We start from the raw sequence: 21,025 nt of genomic DNA on the forward strand, positions 1-21,025 counted from the left end.
CACATGTGAGGAGTGTGTGTGTGTGACCTGGTGAATAAGTGTAGTATTTTGTTTGGTTGTGTTTGGAAAAGGAAAGCAAGTCACTTCCTGTTAGAGTTTTGTGTTTTAGGTAGAGAATTGTGTGTAGTGTTTTGAAAAACGTTTTTTATGCAATTGACAACTGAGTCAAAGGCTGAGAAATAGCTTATGGTTTTGGATATTTGGTGTGTAGTTTTGCACTTTGAGTGAGAGGTGTGACATGAAAAGATTTTGTGTGTAATTACAAAAGCCTGCACTTCATTATAATGCAAGTTGTACTCTACTTAGCCCGTGTGTGTGTGTGTGTGTGTGTGTGTGTGTGTGTGTGTGTGTGTGTGTGTGTGTGTGTGTGTGTGTGTGTGTGTGTGTGTGTGTGTGTGTGTGTGTGTGTGTGTGTAGAGACATGCACAGTATACATTGTTGTCACTCGGGTTAATTGAGCAGTATATCATAAAACAAAGCAGTGGTACATATCAGCAAGCTATAGCTCAATAGAGACATGTTGCAATGGCACATTTATAGAACTAATACTGTTCAGTGTAGTAAAACAGTTTATCACTGACTACATATCCTAGGGACTGAGGCCAGCTATGTACTTTTTCAACTGGTCTGCCAAGCTGTTTTGGTTCATTTCCCTCAGTGTTTTGTAAATGGTATCCAGGTAACTGGTATCCGGGTAAATGAGCCTCTAAAGTTGACAAGGTAACCTGGATAGGCATCTATGCACACCTCCGGCAACCCGACGTCAGGACACAGTTTAACATTGAAGTAATAAACGGGACAGCTGGGCTGAGGCTCTAGGTGTAGCCCTTCGGGACTGACCATCTGCCAGTTCCCTACACTGAAGCTTGGGTAGGCGATTGTCTGGACTGTCAAACAGCAGCTCCCCGAAGGTGGACATGTGCATGTCTCGATCCTCGTGGAAGCTCTTGTGGCCACAAGCCGTCAGCACGGCCACCAGGTCCGAGTCTCCGGTACACACGGTCACGCTACCTTTCAGAACGTTGGCCAACTCCACGAGCAGTGTGTTGGCCTCTATGCTCGTACACCCTAGACACGCGTCCCTCAATGTAAACAATTGTATAGTCTCGGGGTCGGCCCTCGTGTCCCTCAGGCCTGTCTATCGAACCGTCAGCATAGCCGGGATCTAGGTCTGACAGCTCACCACCCTCAGGAGGGTTCAGATCTTGGAACGTGTTCACGAATAGAATGTCGTCCTGACACTCCCGGTACATCAGGTACGTCTGGTGGAACGACACCAGGTTATCGACCGAGGTTCCCTCTAGGGGTTCGTCCTCGGAGGAGGCTCCTTTTGCTCCGGTCACTAGGAACAACTTGTTTGTCATACCATTGTCGGCCAAAATCTTCATCATGGTGTATTCTATTGCGCACAGATTACGCTTACAGAATGCTATGTGAGATAGCGGGGGCGGTTCAGTCTGATCTCCCTCACGGCTTCTGACCTCCCACGCCGTCCTTTACAAGCACTACACACCGGCTGTGTGCATTTTCCGAGATGTAACAAGACGCCAGGGTTCTGGCCATGCTAACTACGGACGCCTGAGGATCATCCTCGATATAGTCACTGTCCTTGACTTTGTGGATTACCATGAGATGGTCTATCAGAGTCCAATCCTGTTTTTGCTACGGTCTGTCGATCAATTCAAGCGGCGCCAGGTGAGGGTTTGCGAGCATCGCGTGAAGGGCCTTGTGTTTCAACCCCATGTCCATCAATGCGTTATACCATCGAATAGAAGAGGGATGGAGTAGGTCTAAAGTATGTCTACAGGGACAGTGTAGCCGGGCAATATGTAGCCGCGGGTCACCCTTTGGTTGGGTCTTTCATGCACCTCTGGGCAAATGCTGTACGGTTGGAGCCCTGGTTGGACAATGAGCCCTGCTACAAGGAACTGCTCTAGTGTTGGCGACTCGAGCCCTGTTTGGATTGGTCGCAAGGGAGCTATTGCGTTGCAGGAGCAAGGACACTACATGTACGTTTATTCGTCTTCATCGTGGTCGATTCCAACAGGAGAAACAACATCGGTGTCTCGGGTGATTGTCACCTGTACACTCTTCCTGTTATTCAGTTTGTCCTGGTTGAAAAGTATGTTCCTGTAACACAAATCGGTAGGCTCTAGCCTTGGGGTCTCTGTCCCTTTCAGTTGAGGCTCCGCTGGCCTCGACCCTCTCCACTCTCATGTTGACACACGTAGGTGCCAGACAGTTAACTTCTTATGGCTGCAATCCCGTTAACGGGAGTGATTTGACAACAGCCAGTCAAAGTTTAGGGCACCATTTTCAAAATATCAAAAATCTCATAATTAACATTCCTAAAACACACGTGTCTCATACCATTTTAAAGCTATTCTCGTTGTCAATCCCACCAAAGTGTCCGATTTCAGATATGCTTTTCAGCAAATGCATTACAAACGATTATGTTAGGTCTCCACCAAACCACAATAAGCACAGCCATTTTCCAGCGAAATATAGCATTCACAAAAAGCAGAAATAAAGATCAAATTAATCACCAACCTTGAATTATCTTCATCAGATGACACTCATAGGACTTCATGTTACACAATACATGCATATTTTGTTTGATAAAGTTCATATTTATATCAAAAAAAATCTTTGGCATATTCGATTCACTAGTTCCAAAAAATCAAGTGATTTTGCATAGCCACATCGTTTCAACAGAAATACTCATCATAAATGTAGATGATAATACACGTTATACACATGAAATTATAGATATACCTCTCCTTAATGCAACCGCTGTGTCAGATTTCAAAAAAAGTTTACGGAAAAAGCAACCCATGCAATTATCTGAGACGGAGCTCAGAACAGTAGCCAAATTAGCCGCCATGTTGGAGTCAACAGAAACCAGAAAATACATGATTAATGTTTCCTTACCTTTGATGAACTTCATCAGAATGCAGTCCTAGGAATCCCAGGTCCACAATAAATGCTTGATTTGTTCGAAAATGTCCGTTATTTATGTCCAATTAGCTACTTTGGTTAGCGCGTTTGGTAAACAATTCCAAAGTCACAAAGCGCGTCCACTATAACGTGACGAAATGTCCAAAAGTTCCGTAACAGTCAGTAGAAACATGTCAAACGATGTACTGAATCAATCTTTAGAATGTTGTTTACATATATGTTGAATAACGTTACAACCGGAGAATTAGAATGACTTCAGATGACCGGTGGAACGCAGGTCCTTCTCCTGTGAACGCGCATGATGAAAGCATGGTCAACTCGTGGCAGTGGTGACTATTTCCTGTCTCATTCGACCCCCCTTCACATTAGAGTCATCAGACAAAGTTCTGTTGACTGTTGACATCTAGTGGAAGGCGTAGGAAGTGAAATCTGAACCATATCTCGCTGTAATTTCAATGAGAGCTTGGTTGAAAATCTGCCACCCCCAGAAAAAATACAAACAGGAAGTGGAATTTCTCAGGTTTTTGCCTGCAATATGAGTTCTATTATACTCACAGACATAATTCAAACAGTTTTCTATCCAATACTAATAATAAAATGTATTAGCAACTGAGACTGAGGAGCTGGCCGTTTACAATGGGCACCTTTTCATCCAAGCTACTCAATACTGCCCCTGCAGCCATAAAAAGTTAAGCACCTGGGAGCAGAAACAGTTCAGTCACGGGAACTTCCGTCGCATTGTCTTATAGATCGTGGGCCTTAAACAATATGGTAACCAGGTTGGTGCATGGCCTGACTATCATCAGATACGCAGCAGACCGCTCTGCCATGCCGGGGTACGTGAGCGAGAACATCAGCCACGTAAGCCACAGTTGCGTGTTGTATCGCCACAAGGTGGCCTGGTCTAGAACGTCTTTGTTCCTGGTCTTGAGCTCCAGCAGGGCTATGTCTCCCTTTACGGTGTCGTGGGCCACTAGGTCCACCTCGGTGTAGAAGCCCCATGTGCAGCGGATGGACTTGCAGCCTCGCCTACAGCCATTGTGGTACGTGTACGATCCGGGTTTACATAACCTATCGGGCTTTAGCACACCGGCAACCTTGAGGCCTGTGCAAATGGGAGCAAGACGCAGAGCCTCGAGCTGCGTGAGAATGAGGGGCGACACGGGGCCGAGGTCTCGCAGTCTCTTCTTTCCGTTGAACACGTCCTTGCACTGCACGTCTACCGCAACGCCTATGACTGTGGACATACGGCTCATATCTCAGAAGCGTCTGCAAGCGGCTGGAGTCAGGGGTCTACACTTGAACAGTTGCAGCATGGCTTCCTTGACCACCGATCCCTTGGACTCGGGCGCGTTAAGGTTTCTTAGGTACTCAGGCAGCCACTCCAGCGAGCTCTCGGGGTTGGCATTCAGGTCCTGCACATCCCTGGTAAACAGATCCATGCTTATCATGTTGTGGCCCGTTGAGCACTTCCTGCAGCACATGGTAGACGCCAAGGTTCTGGTGATTGTACCAGCGGTGGTCAGCTGTAGACTTGGCACACAGCGCACCACCGTAGCCCCGGAACTCGATCACAGGGTCCTGGAGCTTCATTGTATTAAATGTTCTAGGATTGTTAGGTTGCTGTGATAACCCTGTCCCTTTGTGAGAAACAGAAGTAGCACAGCTAAGGTACCCATACTATTGCAACGCCAGTAAGTAAGGAAGTTCAAAGCAGAAGGGGGAACAAGGCCCCAGGGATCCCCTCTAAGAGATATGAATCGCAAGAAACCTGTTTAACAACAGAAGGTTAGGGGTCCCGAACGGCCCCATACTGAGCGCTGCCCATTTCAGGGGCAAGTTGGGAGCCTCCATTGCAGTCATCACATCTCTCATCGTGGGGTTTCTTACCATCTCCAACAACATTCTGTACTTCATCAACAACAAACACGGTACAAGGACCTCAGACTCGCAGCAGTCGTCCCATTCCGAAGGCAGACCTGACTGTGAGTACGCGTACATCCACTCTGTGATTTCCCTCGTCATGCTTGGTTATCTTGCCATGGTGGTGAGCATAGTGCTCAGCTACTTCGCTTCCAAGTGCAAAACAAATGGACGACTCTGATGGCTTCTACAAGCGTCCGGAGTCCGTCAAGAGCACCAGGACCGTGATGGCATGCCTCATCATGATGAACATCGAGCTGTTCATGGCCGTGATCTCGGGCTGCTTTACCAACCTATGATCAGCGACGCCCAAAGGTTGCATAACATGGAGTGTGCTATCGCAGTGTTCAACATCATAATCTACATCATGTACGTGGTGACCATGGTGCTGACTTCGACTGTTCTAAAGGGGAAGCACAAAGTGATCACGGTTCATGGTCTGCGAGACATCCCTGAGGCTGTGGCGATACCCTCCTCAGCTCGTGACTGCATCAGCAGAAGCATCAACTCGTACAATTCACAGTCGAGCTTCATCTAAGGACCTCGAGCCTCTCCCAGAAGTCTCCGCCGCTTGGGCTGAGTGGCAAAGGGGAACGTGGAGCAGGACCGCAGCCCAGCCACACAGCCTGAGGGCATCATTGGGAGACCTTTGCCTAATAGGTGTAGCTATTATGATATTTTGCAAGGAACCCTAAGTGTGTCCTGCTGCATTGTGGTTACATTCCAATTGTCAGGAGCTGCATCAGCAATAACGAGAAGCGGATGCTCTGTACCTGGATGCGTCTGAAGACATGAAGCCAACCTTGAAAGCAGTCTCCCAAGAATGGACCCTATATCTTCTTCTAATGACTTGTTAAGTAACATGTTGTGTATGGTATATCTATTTCTTTATTAGTTCATGGAACCGAATAATAGACTGGAGGCAACAAGTAAAACCATTGTCCAAACAGCAGTATATTGTCCTGTGTGATGTTACCATAGCCCTCTGGCTTTTCTCACATGTCACAGGTATATAGTGTGTGTAGCAGTGGGCAAAGCTGTGCTACCTATTTGAATAAATGACAAGGATCCAATGTGTGAGCTTCTGTTCAGTCTTTTATTGACACATGTTCAAAGGAATACATTTTGAATAGGCACATAGGTTTGAATAGGTTTTTAGGGTGATAGGAACCGCTACATTGGTCCGGTCCATATCGGCGCCACACTTCACTTCTTTATTATAACCAGAACATCGTTGCGGGTAGGACAGTGGTAGACGGTGTCCATAAACTCAATCTTGAAGAACGGGTACATGAACGGGTACATGAACGGGTACATGAACGGGTACATGCAGCAGCCCACCACACACCTAGGGAATGACAGAGATGTGAGTTATTCGTTTCGTCATTACAACAGGCTGCCACAGACATTACAACAATTATGTGGAGAAGAAGGGTCTAAGAACCCACCTCACCCCATAAGTAAGAACAAGGCAGTCCTTGCCATTGCCAGGGAGTCAAACTTATAGCGAATTACAGGCGTGTCATATTTTTTACAATTATTCAACAGAGACATTGCAAAACTCTGAACAGCTCCGAGTGTACAGGAGGGTCACGGGGAGCGGTGTGATGAAGTGTGTAAAGGTTAAGTGCTACAGTGGCCTGTAACCGAGTGCTCCTCTCCTTTCGCACAGGGCTATTTACTGGCAGCCTGCTCAACAAACCGTTTCATAGGTTACTAATTCAAATCATAGTCCGGGCAGCAATGAGTGAAGAACGTTAACCCGTGTAAGCTATTATCCCAGGCAACAGCAAACACTGACCGGCCAGTGTCTCTGACAGCAACTCCCTTCGCTTTCTACTAAGGCTATGGCAGCCTGGTACGACTGCCTCCTCTTGAAGAACAGGTCCCTGACAGATCACGAGAAGGAAAAGCTGGACCGTGTCAACGTGTGATGATAGGCCCAAAGGAGAGTCTCTTCACCAGACCCATGTACGTGCAGTTGACACACTTATTCTGTCAGGGAGCAAACCTCAAGACATTGACTTGGCCACCAGCTACCGAAAAGTGTGTCTCATTTGGATGCATGTATGTATGCATGTATGTATGTATGTATGTATGTATGTATGTATGTATGTATGTATGTATGTATGTATGTATGTATGTATGTATGTATGTATGTATGTATGTATGTATGTATGTATGTATGTACTATGGCCATGAAAAAGAATATGAATAAATTGTTCAACAGTCCATCTCACAGTTCCGTGTCTGTTGTTACATTGACTATGTATCGCTACCCCTACACCTGTCTCTCCCTCATTACTATGCAAGGCATAGCTCGCAGTGTTTCATATCCCAAATAGGATAGGCTTTGCACTCCCATCACTTATATTTTCAGCTCCAGGTTAGTGTTTACATTGGGAGGGGAAAGCAGCATAAACCACCCCTGACAGAGATATGGTTGATTAGTCAGTCCTGCCAAGCAAATCCCCCCGAATGCACTCTGTGAGACTGTGACATGTGGTGACTGGGGTAGAGTAGCATATTGTTGCCTAAGTCAGTTGCATACATTTTAGCCACAGAGACATTTAGACAGAGAACAGGACAGTGTTTCATAGAGACTCCACAATAGCCACCGGTGAGAACCCCCAGACATTATTCATATCACAGGCCTTGTGTTATGTGGCCCAAGAACACTGTTATGCCAAGTTCACACATCACCCGGTGCTGTAAACACAACCTACCAACGGTCCTGATATACCTGACAACTATTTCATGTGCCGCATCGGAGTGAAAAGAGAGGAGCTGAACTCCACCCTCAATTCAACAGCACCACTGTGGCTGCCAAGTGCAGGGACTATTACCTAGATCGGATAGAGCAGGACGTGAGACCAACAGTAGGGGAAGATGATGGGAAAGCACATGCCGAAGCACACAGGCTTTTCGGCTGCTCACAATTACTATTATGCTCACCCGACACAGTGTTCCTAACCAAGAGATATGTTATTGATATAGTTTTAGAAAAGTTTGAGAAAGAGTTAGGTGTAAAGGGACAGACTGCTGGAAATCACACAGTGTCCTGTCTGTGAAATCTCCAGGATGTGAGTTGAGGCAGGACCTCCCGCTAGTGTCCATACTGTTGTATAATATAAGTGAAATGTGTTTGTGGATAAATAACCCTCCCGTCGTCCTGGGGTCAGAGCGACCCAGCCAGCCACTGGCGAGGCGTATGCCATTGAGTGTAGAGAGTCTGAGAGTGTGGCGAGGTTGTGTGTGGCTCCCCGCTCTGCGCTCTGTGCTCGTGGGTCAGAGCGACTCAGGCCCTGTGGTTCCAGGGCTCCCGCTCTGCGCCCTTGAGTCAGAGCGATCCAGCCAGCCACTGGCAAGGCGTATGCCATTGAGTGTAGAGAGTCTGAGAGTGTGGCAAGGTTGTGTGTGGCTCCTCGCTCTGTGCTCTGTGCTCGTGGGTCAGAGTGACCCAGGCCCTGTGTTTCCAGGGCTCCCGCTCTGCGCTCGTGAGTCAGAGCGACCCAGCCAGCCACTGGCGAGGCGTATGCCATTGAGTGTAGAGAGTCTGAGAGTGTGGCGAGGTTGTGTGTGGCTCCCCAATATACTAATATTGTCAGCGGCGCACAAAGTGACGGCGCCCCATCCATGCAAAGTGCGCTCTTCCCCGCCGCTCAGTGGACCCGAGCGGCCATTGCCGCGCGTTTCACAGCCGCGCAAGTTCTAGAACAGATCTTGTCCAGCGTGGACCAAGAAGAGTACTCAGGTTCCCAGGAGGAGGAGGAGGAAGAGGTTTCAGAAGACAAAGACGGGAAGGAATACAAACCCGAGAGCCGCGAGGTCGACGATGCTTCTTCTCCCTCTTCTGAGGAAGAACCCGAGGAAGCCCCCGAGGATGAGCATGACGACCAACACGAGGACCAACGCAAGGACGAGCACGAGGACCAACGCGAGGAAGAGATCTCCTCGGCTCCGGACCAAAGGGAGACGTTGCTGTCGAAAAACGGCAAAATAGAATGGTCCCCCGTGGCCTACGGCCGCATCCACAGGGCCCGTGTGATCTGCCGGACCGGACGAGACTCCGCGACCCACGCCCGCGACATCGCGTCCACCTTCCACCTGTTTGTCCCACCGGCGATAGAAAGGATCATTCTGGAAATGACAAACCTGCACGGGGCCAGAAAATACGGCGGCGGCTGGCGAGCCATGGACGCGACAGACCTGCGTGCCTACGTAGGGCTGCTGATCCTAGCGGGCATCACCAGGTCCCGAGGCGAGGCGAGGCCGTGACCAGCCTGTGGGACGCCGAGAGTGGCAGGACCGTGTTCCGAGCCACCATGCCGCTCAAGGTCTTTCACAGGTACTCGAGGCTGCTACGATTCGACGATCGGCAGTCAAGGCCCGCCAGACTCGCCACTGACAAACTCGCAGCCATACGAGACGTCTGGGACCATTGGGCTGCGCGGCTGACGGCCCTCTACTACCCGGGGCCTGACGTGACGGTGGACGAGCAACTGCTCCCGTTCAGAGGTACTGTGCGTGTGTGTGTGTGTGCGTGCGTGTGTGTGTGTGCATGTGCGTGCGTGTGAGTGCGTGTGCGTGTAGCATAGCACTCATTGGCCCCAACGAGCCGGTAATGAAGCCAATCTCTTCTCCCCTTGCCAAAGGCCGCTGTCCTTTCCGTCAGTACATCCCCAGCAAGCCGGCGAAATACGGCATCAAGTCGTGGGTGGCCTGCGACGCCAAGTCCAGCTACGCTTGGAAGATGCAAGTGTACACCGGTAAGGTGGCCAGCGGAGTCCCTGAGAAGAACCAGGGGATGCGCGTCGTCCTTGATCTGACAACGGGACTGAGCTGTCGCAATGTCACCTGTGACAACGTCTTCACCTCCTACGAACTGGGCCAGCGGCTCCTCGAAAGGAACCTCACCATGGTGGGCACGGTGAGAAAGAACAAGGCCGGGCTCCCGCCCTGTCAGGTCCTGTCCTCCAGGTTTGCCTTCATGCCCCTCGCCACTCTAGTGTCCTACCTGGCAAAGAAAAACAAGAACGTGCTACTTCTGAGCACGCTGCACACAGAGGCCGACATTAGCGATCGCTGTGACAGGAAGCCAGCCCACGTCCTAGACTACAACTGCAACAAGGGTAGCGTGGACAACCTGAACAAGGTGGTCGGCACGTACAGCTGCAGACGGATGACTGCCCGCTGGCCCCTGGTCATCTTCCACAACATCCTCGACGTGTCCTCCTACAACGCCTTTGTCATATGGCGCGAGATCAAGCCTGACTGGATGCCTCGCAAGCGGAACAAGCGCAGGTTGTTCCTGGAGCAGCTGGGAAAGGCGCTCGTCAAGCCGTTGATCCAAAGAAGGCAGCATCTCCCACCGAAGCACCGAAGCGGCGTCAGCGCTTGTCAAAGTCCTACAGGGTGCTACGGCGGCTCGTGATCAACAGCGCGAGGAGCCCGCCGTTGGCCCGGCCGCTGCCCCAGGTGTCAGCTCAGTTTGTTTAATAGGAACTATGTCATATAAAATATTTAATATTTTAATATTTTATTAAAATTTTAGCTTGTGCCCTCAAAAGTGACTATACCCCAGCAATTTATAATTATTTTTACAAGAAAGGTTAGCTTTTAACCGTCTTTTGGAGTATGCAGCATTGCTAGTTGTTGCTTGTCTTCTCATTATAAATACTTTCGGGGATCATGTAGATTACATTTTAGATTAAATGTAGTTACATTTATTAACACATCACAATCACAAGCGTTTAATTTAATTTAATATATTGTTTTATTGTTGGGTATACAGTGCATTCGGAAAGTATTCAGACCCCTTCACCTTTTATTACGTTATAGCCTCATTCTAAAATAGATTTAAAAAATGTTTTATCCACATCAATCTACACAATACCCCATAATGACAAACAGAAAACTGCAATGAGACTCAAAATTGAGCTCAGGTGTCTCCTGTTTCAATTGATTTTTATTTATTTTATGTTATTTCACCTTTATTTAACCAGGTAGGCTAGCTGAGAACAAGTTCTCATTTACAACTGCGACCTGGCCAAGATAAAGCATAGCAGTGTGAACAGACAACAACACAGAGTTACACATGGAGTAAACAATAAACAAGTCAATAACACAGTAGAAAAAAAGAGAAAAAAGAGTCTATATACATTGTGTGCAAAAGGCATGAGGAGGTAGGAGAATAATTACAATTTAGCAGATTAACACTGGAGTGATAAATTATCAGATGGTCATGTGCAGGTAGAGATACTGGTGTGCAAAAGAGCAGAAAAGTAAATAAATAAAAACAGTATGGGGATGAGGTAGGTCAATTGGGTGGGCTATTTACCGATGGACTATGTACAGCTGCAGCGATCGGTTAGCTGCTCAGATAGCAGATGTTTAAAAATAAAAGTCTCCAACTTCAGCGATTTTTGCAATTCGTTCCAGTCACAGGCAGCAGAGAACTGGAATGAAAGGCGGCCAAATGAGGTGTTGGCTTTAGGGATGATCGGTGAGATACACCTGCTGAAGCACGTGCTACGGGTGGGTGTTGCCATCATGACCAGTGAACTGAGATAAGGTGGAGCTTTACCTAGCATGGAACCAGGCAAGACAGTCATAAGAAAAACCGAGGCTACTGAGTCTGCCGATGAGAATATGGTGATTGACAGAGTCGAAACCTTGGCCAGGTCAATGAAGACGGCTGCACAGTACTGTCTTTTATCGATGGTGGTTATGATATCGTTTAGTACCTTGAGCGTGGCTGAGGTGCAGCCGTGACCGGCTCGGAAACCAGATTGCACAGCGGAGAAGGTACGGTGGGATTCGAGATGGTCAGTGATCTGTTTGTTGACTAGGCTTTCGAAGACCTTAGATAGGCAACTGTTCATCCTTGAGATGATTCTACAACTTGATTGGAGTCCACCTTTGATAAATTCAATTGATTGTACACGATTTGGAAATACACACATTGTTCTATATAAGGTCCCACAGTTGACAGTGCATGTCAGATCAAAAACCAAGCCATCAGGTCGAAGGAATTGTGGGTAGAGCTCAGAGACAGGATTGTGTAGAGGCACAGATTTGGGGAAGGGTACCAAAACATTTCTGTAGCATTGAAGGTCCCCAGAACACAGTGGCCTCCATCATTGTTAAATGGAAGACGTTTGGAACCACCAAGACTTTTCCTAGAGCTGGCCACCCGGCCAAACTGAGCAATCAGGATAGAAGGGCCTTGGTCAGGGAGGTGACCAAGATCCCGATGGTCACTCTGACAAAGCTCCAGAGTTTGTCTCTGGAGATGGGAGAACCTTCCAGAAGGACAACCATGTCTGCAGCACTCCACCAATCAGCCCTGTATGGTAGAGTGGCCAGACGGAAGCCACTCTTCAGTAAAAGGCACATGACAGCCCACTTGGAGTTTGCCAAAAGGCACCTAAAGGACTCTCAGACCATTAGAAACAAGTTTCTCTGGTCTGATGAAACCAAGCTTGAACTCTTTGATCTGAATGCCAAGCGTCACGTCTGGTGGAACCTGGCACCATCCCTTATGGCGAAGCATGGTGGTGGCAGCGTCATGATGTGGGGATGTTTTTTCTGCTATACACATGCATGTGACAAATAAAAATGGATTTGATTTATTTACACAATTTAAAAAGTTTTGCTGCATTTGTTACATTCAGTAAATGATCAGACTAGTCCTGGACAATGTGGGGTAAGTGAAACATAATATAAGAAAAAATGGGTTTGAAACAGAGAACTAACTGGTGTCTCCAAGTGGACACACACATCTCCAAAGTATTGCCAATGCACATTTAGGACTCAAAGAAGAGTCTTTAACTATAAGGTGCTTTTTTAGGTTCTCCTAGCCGTGCCATTGCGGAACTAGAGTAGTTGTTTTGTTTGGAACACAACCCTGCATCCCCACCATCACACACTTGCTGTTGTTGTTTATGCAGTCCAAAAATAAAGCTTGTTCTATTGCCAACACGACTAGCTAGGACTAGCCATGAGTGCATTCAGGTGCTTGTTCTGCTGCAAAATTGCTTCACATTAGACAAACATAGGCTCATTCTGTTCAGAACAGGGTATGATGCCATGTCATCTTGTAACTCTACACCACACATAGTGATCAAAAACGTTGACACTGTTTTGACTTGAGATTTATGATATGGAAATATAAAGTGCACATTTTGGACATACAGGTGTTTGGTTTGCTTGTATGACATCGAAGCGGTACTTATTATAATACTCAATGCCTCATCTTCGAAAATACATAGAGTCCTCTTAATTTACAGCATTTCCCTCACTCAAACATCCAAAAGTTGCCCAATTAACGGGAGGGATGGAGGCAACTTCTTGTCGCGTGCAGTGTGGCACTTCAGAATGGCTGTCAGTCAAAACCCGTACAGCACTGCAAGGCGCAGAGCCTGAGCTCTGACACCATTTATAGCATGTTAGTGTACAGCCACTGAGTTCCAATTTAAGTGCTTATCAGTCCTGAAATTGTCAACCTGTATACAGGTACGAATGTAAAGGGCTACCACAGGCTTAACACCTAAAAAACAATGTATTCTCTGATTGAATGGTTTTGTTTACTGTTTATGGGGCTTCATCTCAATCAATTGTGTTACTTTTCTCTACAAACTCATGGAGAAAGAGAGAGAATGGAGAGAGAGAGTGACCGTGTGTGCATGTAGATATGATAGTCTAATTTACTGTAATATGTGCATAAACACTACTTACCATATAGAGAAGCAGTAAAAGTAGCACTGGGTAAAAACCAATCAATCAATCAAATGTATTTATAAAGCCCTTTTTACATCAGCTGATGTCACAAAGTGCTATACGGAAACCCAGCCTAAAACCCCAAACAGCAAGCAATGCAGGTGTAGAAGCACGGTGGCTAGGATAAACTCCATGAAAAGGCAGGAACCTAGGAAGAAACATAGAGTGGAACCAGGCTCTGAGGGGTGGCCAGTCCTCTTCTGACTGTGCCGGGTGGAGATTATAAGAGTACATGGCCATTTAAGTTCAGATTGAACATCTTGAAGAACAAACGTTCATGGATGACCAGCAGGGTCAAATAATAATCCCAGTGGATGTAACACGTCCGGTGAACAGGTCAGGGTTCCCTAGCCGCAAGCAGAACAGTTGAAACTGGAGCAGCAGCGCGACCAGGTGGACTGGGGACAGCCAGGAGTCATCAGGCCAGGTAGTCCTGAGGCAAGATCCTAGGGCTCAGGTCCTGGGGAGGGAGAGAGAGAGGTAGAGGGAGCATACCTAAAATCACATAGGACACCAGATAAAACAAGATAATTAAACCAGATATAACAGACTGACACTAGCCCACTGGCACATAGACTATTGCAGCATAGATACTGGAGGCTGAGACAGGGGTGGATCGGGGGACACTGTGGCCCCGTCCAACGATACCACCAGACAGAGCCAACCAGGCAGGATATAACCCCGCCCACTTTTCCAAAGCACAGACCCCACACCATTAGGGGGATATCAACAGACCACCAACTTACTACCCTGAGACAAGGCTGAGTATAGCTCTCGAAGATCTCCTCCAACGTACGAGCAAGAGGGGGCGCAAAACCGGACAGGAAGATCACGTTTGTGACTCAACCCACTCAAGTGAAGCACCCCTCCTAGGGACGGCATGGCAGCCAGTGACTCATCCCCCGTAATAGGGTCAGAGGCTCTTACTGATGGCACAGATGCTGTTTCATCCTTTCCTACACTTAAATTGCCCGTGCCTAACGATTGCATCTGAAGCTGTGTTTGCAACACGGCTATCTTCACCATAAAGCGATAGTTCTGCTGTATGTTATGAGTACAGCGAGTACAACGGTGTTGATGGTGGCCACTCTGAGGGCATTCTCCACCAGGATGATAAAGGTGTCACACGCCGACGTACAGAAACTGGTGCTGTTGATCGCTGTCGCCGTGTACGCGTTCTAAAACAGACAAACCTCGAGACAGAAGTATCATCAATAGCAATGTGTGATTGCTGTCTTCTTGGAATAAAATTCAATTAATTTATAAAGCCTTTTTTTTATTTTTTATCAGCAGAGGTCACAAAGTGCTTATACAGAAACCCAGCCTAAAACCCTAAACCCTAAACGGCAAGCAATGAAGATGTAGAGGCATCTCCATTGTAAATTAGTCTCCATTGTAAAATAGACTGTTGTCAATGATATGGCGCGGAATCGTAAGAACAATCCACAACTCAGATGACAATAAATCGGAATCTGATAAAACACTAAATTGATTCACGTATGTTAGACACTTCTTCAGGCTCCACAAGCAGCAGATGCAGGCTTTCGGCATACAGCGAGCACAGGCATTTTCCTACAAACAGTAAAGGGTCAAAGGATATTCTGCATTTTTGTCCCTACCCATCGTCTGACTTGATAAACTGGTAGTTCGTATAAGTGAAAGTGGGCATGTTTAAAGGCACAGTATGGGATATTTCTTGCTAATTTATTAATGGTCAAATCTGCCAAGACAACCAATGTGGAATTTGAATTCTGTTGTTGTTGATGACAGAAAACCTTCCATACACCTGTAATAGGTCCTTGTTTCACATTTCTGATTCACACTCATTCTGCCTAGACTGGTAAAATAATTATAAATCTCTTGTTTAAACTGTTCAACCCTGTTTGTATTGACATAAGAAAACAATGTATCAAGAATGAAGAGAGATCAGCCATGTGAAGGGTTAATTCTGTTCCAGAGCACAGAGCAACCAGCACTGGGTGGGGAGGAGCATGTTGATGTCACTTTACTAAAGTGAAACTGAAGTTGCTAGACGTGCTGTATGTTGCACACATGAATACACTATTTCAAACTCTTCAGAAATCTCTCTTAAACAGCTACACAGTCTCCGTTGTTTTTTAAAACTACCGTATATACTAGAGAAAAATCAGAAAACACACCCTCACAATTTTACACAGACACAGGTGAGTAGAGATTTACAACGATCGATGAAGAAATATTACTGTGTATATTTATTTTATGGTAATCTCCTGTTTTCTTCATCTACAGTAAATATGTTTAACTATATTTAGTAAATTCACAAATTTATACTGCATAAAGTACGGTTAAACAACTTTAATCAAGATTGGATAATGTCCAGGGACCTGTGCCGTGTTGACAATGTCACTGAAACTATCGAGAGCTGACTCATTCCAGGAAATGGAAAATGCTCCATTATATTGTATTAATGACTGATTGATTATAATCTGGAGCTGGAGTCTATTATTATTTTGATCTGAAGGTTTGCTACAATTTGCTAAATAAAAATGTTGAACTTTAACTCTGCTTTACATTTTCGAATTTGATCTTGCTCGCTCTCTCTCTAGATATGGCTTCCTCCAGCAGTCTCCTGTCTGAAGAGCAGTTCCTGTGCTCTATCTGTCTGGATGTGTTCACTGAGCCAGTCACCACTTCATGTGGACACAACTTCTGCATGGCCTGTATCACAAAGTACTGGGATAGCAGGGACCTGTACCAATGTCCACTGTGTAAGGATACGCTCTACAGACAACCTGAGCTTCGTGTCAACACAACGTTAAGAGAGGTTGTAGAGAATTTAAAAATGATGAGAGGTAGAGGTACAGACGAATCCCCTCCCAAACTTGGAAAAGTGCCCTGTGACGCCTGCACTGGGAAGAAGCTCAGTGCCATGAAGTCTTGCCTGGTGTGTCTGGCCTCTTACTGTGAGACTCATCTGGAGCCTCATCAGATCGCCCCAGCCTTCAAGAGACACAAACTGATCGACCCTGTGGAGAACCTGGAAGACAGGATCTGTAAGAAGCATGACAGACTCCTGGAGCTTTTCTGTAGGACTGACCAGACATGTGTGTGTCAGTTCTGCACTGAGGCAGACCACAAGACTCATGACACTGTCTCTATAGAGGAAGAGTGTGGAGAGAGGAAGGCTCAGCTGGCGAAAACTGAGGCAGAAGTGCAGCTGATTATCCAGGAACAAATGCAGAAGGTTAAAGAGATCAAACTCTCAGTAGATCTCAGCAAGAGAGATGCAGAGAGGGAGATAGCAGACAGCATACAGGTCTTCACTGCTCTGGTGAGCTCCATTGAAAAAAGCCAGGTTGAGCTTGTTAAGGTGATTGAGGAGAGGCAGAAAGCAGTAGAGAGGCAGGCTGAAGGGCTCATTAAAGATCTGGAGCAGGAAATCACTGAGCTAAAGAGGAGAAGCACTGATCTGAAGCAGCTCTCACACACTGAGGACCACCTCCAACTTCTCCAGAACTACCCATCACTAGTGTACAAACATCCACCCACCAAGGACTGTTTTGAGATCAGTGTTCACAGTGATCTGTGTGTGGGGACTGTGAGGAGAGCTGTGTCCCAGCTGGAGGAGATACTGAATAAAGAGATGGAGAAGCTGCCTGAAGTCAAACTGAAGATGATTCAGCAGTATGCAGTGGATGTGACTCTGGACCCTGATACAGCACATCACAAACTCATCCTGTCTGAGGATGGAAAACAAGTAAGACACGGAGACACGGAGCTGAATCTTCCTGACAATCCAAAAAGGTTTGATCAGCATTGCATTGTCCTTGGAAAGGATGGCTTCTCCTCAGGGAGATTTTACTATGAGGTGATTGTTAAGGGTAAGACTAGGTGGACTTTAGGAGTGACCAGAGAGTCCATAGACAGGAAAGGGGAAATCACACTGACACCTGAAGATGGACTCTGTGTTGTGTACCGAAGGAATGTAAATGTGTACAAAGTCAGTAACTCCCCACCTGTCCTCCTCTTCCTGAGAAAGAATCCCCAGAAGGTCGGGGTGTTTGTGGATTATGAGGAGGGTCTGGTTTCCTTTTATGATGTAGAGGCCAGGTCTCATATCTACTCTTTCACTGGCTGCACCTTTACAGAGAAACTCTTTCCATTCTTTGGCCCCTCTGAAAAAGATGAAAACTCAGCCCCTCTCATCATCTCTCATGTCAATCACACAGGCTGAATCAATGATGGAAAGGGAACAGATAATGAACTAATTACATTCACAAATCATTGAATATATCAGTTTAGAAATGATCATATTTAGCCAGCCGACACATGATTGGAATTTCCATGGATGTCCTCTGTAATCTCATCATCAAATGAACTTGTAAACGTCTTTACTCTGTTAGGGACAGATTGAATATTACTGGAGAGGGGTGGACCAAAATATGGGAGCTTTGTCAAACCTTTTTCATTGCTTTGGTTGTGTGGGTTTTTGGGGGTTACAGGGGGGAGGGTAGTGTGTTTTTTCCCAGATTTACATTCACCATTCTGCTCGTATCTTCCATACAAACAATGGCTTGACTTACTTTTGGTATTACCCTAATAAAGTTTAGAAAGGTTTAGGAAGGATTGGTATGGTGTGGCTATCATTAAGCCTTAGCTACTGCAGGCCTGTGCTATGAAGGCAGTGTCCCCCTGTGCTCCAGGTGAGGGAGATAGTTTCAGGCCTACCAGAGTTACTCCATTAATCTACCAATATAATGCTCATCGTTATACAAAATATTCAGATTGAAAGCCTATAAATTTGCCCTCCTTCTGTGTGTCTATATCTGTGTAGCAGACGCAGTAGCCATCTGCCATAAAGAAATGCATGTCAGTGTCGTAGCATGCCACCAGCATCTCTCTCTCTGGGGTTAAGCTTATTTTCCTATATATATGCTACGTATATATATATATTTGTTTAAATGTTAATATCATACAGTGTACACCTAAGCCTATTGGCCTTTGCATATGCAATGCCTTGATACGTTTAGTAATCAAATCTCTGACAGCTGAACCGTGAGGTGGACAACTATTATTTTAGGAAAGTACCCCCAAAAGTAAAAAATAATAATTGGCTATAAAGTTTTGCATATGCTACAAATCGAAACACAATCAATAGTGTTTCTGTAAATTGTTATAGTCTGGTTTTAATTACATGTAAATATGGTTTAATTAGCCAACATTCCTAATTTATTGAAGGTGCCCGCTGTCCAGGTTGGATTTGAATGCATATAGATGTTACATTTCTCAAATGTCTGGTAAATTAAAGATTTTCCTGTCATGTTGTCCAGAGCCAGAAATGGCACATTGAAAAAGGTTTTAGAATAAATTCAAACAAACCTTTGTTTCATCACAAAACCCGGAGAGCAACCTTTGTCCAGTGAAGTCCCCAAAGCATATTGCATGGAACAAACAGTTACATGACCTACAGCAAGTTAGCATTTCTGACATTTTAAGACCACTAATGATTTAGAACCACAGAGAGTTACCGCAAGACGCAAAGAAAACAGGAGCTGCCTCCACTATTCCAGCACCATTTCAACTTAAACATTTCAACATCATCTGATGCTTAGTCTAATTCAGTGACAACTAAAAGATACCAAAAACAATTTAGTCCAATCAACGTAAGCTAAATATGATGTGGCTGTCTATGGTTCTAATTTCTGTGTGTGTTTGTGTGTGTATGTACAGAAACTCCAATGCCATCCTCTCTTTCATGGAGATGAAACGGTCTATCACTCTGTCAAACAGTACACACTTTGTTTTTTGCCATCCTAGGCTACTTGGCTACAATGCTTGCTCGCTAGTTTAACTTCATTTCATGGGCAACGTTAGCTAGTTACAGTAAGATTAGCCTTCTATATCTAGCAACATATTGAACTTCCATCCTCTCAGGCCAGGGGCACTATGTATGTATTTATGGTTGGATCAGAATTGCCATTTAAATCAGTGTCCAGTATGGAGAATTAAGTAAAACCACAAGTCCAAATCCCTATCTCCAGGAAAGAGGCAATTTTAGCTAGCTAGCCACCGGAGGACAACAACACAAAGAGATGCAAGAATTCAAGTTGTTTCTGTCAATGACGTATGCTCTCGATGTGATTGGAGAGAAGCCAATTCCAAAACAGCTTCTATTGACACTTTTTTTTGGTGCGCCAGGACCATTCATAGTAGAGCTCACTCAGTTTATCACTGATTGGCTATTATTTCATTCTTTTCTATCAAGGGAGGCCAAATGCTCGCTGGCTTCCCTTGCATTCAATGCTATGGGCGGCGACAATGTCATACTTTTTTGGACCAGACAGCATCAGATAGATGGCCTACACATACTGAGACAGAGCGATGCTGTTTTACTCGTGCAGAGGTTTCTCCAGTGAGATACATTCAGCCTCTTGCGAATTGAAGGAAAATGATGAAACTAAGAGAGACGATAGATCAATTATTTTATATGCTTTCATTTTTCTCTTGGGCCATGAATATATGGATACAGAATTACAATCTCACGAAGCAGTAATGACCCAACGTTGCCACGATTTAGGGATTTACGTCCTGTACAGGTCCAGAACGATGCACCTATTTGATTGTATTTGAACCCAAGCTCAGGATCACATTCTCGGCATCGTAAAGGACCATAACTGTATTACCATTATTGCTCTTTGTTTTTGTTGTCAATTGTCTGTCAGTGTTGTTTTATCTGTTGTTGTTTATGGATGCTGTGTGGGTTGTCTGCCACCAAGTGGCATGTTTTGTCATGTCCTGCATTTATGTTTTATAAACTCCAATAGAATATATGAAAGAGACAAACTCAATGAGCAGTTATGATCCAATATTGCCACAATTTAGGGATTGTCAGTTATGATCATGCGTTGCTTTTAACGTAAGACAACCTCAATATTTGTAGGACCTGCATTTCATTAGACACTTCTTCAGGCACCACAAGCAGCAGATGCAGGCTTTTAGCATACAGCGAGCACAGGCAATTTCCTACAAACAGTAAAGTATTTCTGCATTTTCTCCTTTCACCCATTTTCTGTTACTTGACTTGATAAACTGGTAGTTGGTATAACTCAAAGTGAATATGTTTAAAGGAAAAATCTGTGATATTTCCTGATTCTTAGTTAATGGTCAAATGTGCCAAGACAGCCACTACTTCTTCATCCCAATGTGGAATTAGAATTCTGTTGGTTGTTGATGTCAGAAAACCTTCTATACACCTGCAATAATAGGTACTTGTTTCACATTTCTGATTCACACTTATTCTACCTAAATCAGTAAAACAATTATACAACTCTTGTTTAAACTGTCAACCTTGTTTGTATTGAGGTAAAACAATGTATCAGCCACG

General features: G+C 45.6%; 1 protein-coding gene, 1 long non-coding RNA gene and 1 pseudogene across 2 annotated transcripts; 2 read left to right on the plus strand and 1 right to left on the minus strand.

The window, feature by feature from the left end:
* Window positions 1-5,958: 5,958 nt before the first annotated feature.
* LOC115137712 (uncharacterized) lies at window positions 5,959-6,709 on the minus strand. Its single transcript, XR_003864844.2, has 2 exons — window positions 6,335-6,709; window positions 5,959-6,229 (listed from the first exon to the last, which is right to left on the minus strand). It is a non-coding gene; the product is annotated as an uncharacterized LOC115137712 (long non-coding RNA).
* Window positions 6,710-6,728: 19 nt separating this feature from the next.
* On the plus strand, window positions 6,729-10,315 carry LOC115137540 (piggyBac transposable element-derived protein 4-like; annotated as a pseudogene).
* Window positions 10,316-15,660: 5,345 nt separating this feature from the next.
* Window positions 15,661-20,973, plus strand: LOC115137339 (zinc-binding protein A33-like). The gene is made up of 2 exons (XM_029673625.2): window positions 15,661-15,845; window positions 16,248-20,973. The coding sequence occupies exon 2, from the start codon at window positions 16,250-16,252 to the stop codon at window positions 17,873-17,875; it is 1,626 nt and encodes a 541-aa protein (XP_029529485.2). The 5' UTR covers window positions 15,661-15,845; window positions 16,248-16,249; the 3' UTR covers window positions 17,876-20,973.
* The last annotated feature ends 52 nt before the right edge of the window (window positions 20,974-21,025 follow it).

The sequence above is a fragment of the Oncorhynchus nerka genome, linkage group LG11 (genome assembly GCF_034236695.1).
Source record: "Oncorhynchus nerka isolate Pitt River linkage group LG11, Oner_Uvic_2.0, whole genome shotgun sequence".
In the NCBI taxonomy this organism is placed as follows: domain Eukaryota; kingdom Metazoa; phylum Chordata; class Actinopteri; order Salmoniformes; family Salmonidae; genus Oncorhynchus; species Oncorhynchus nerka.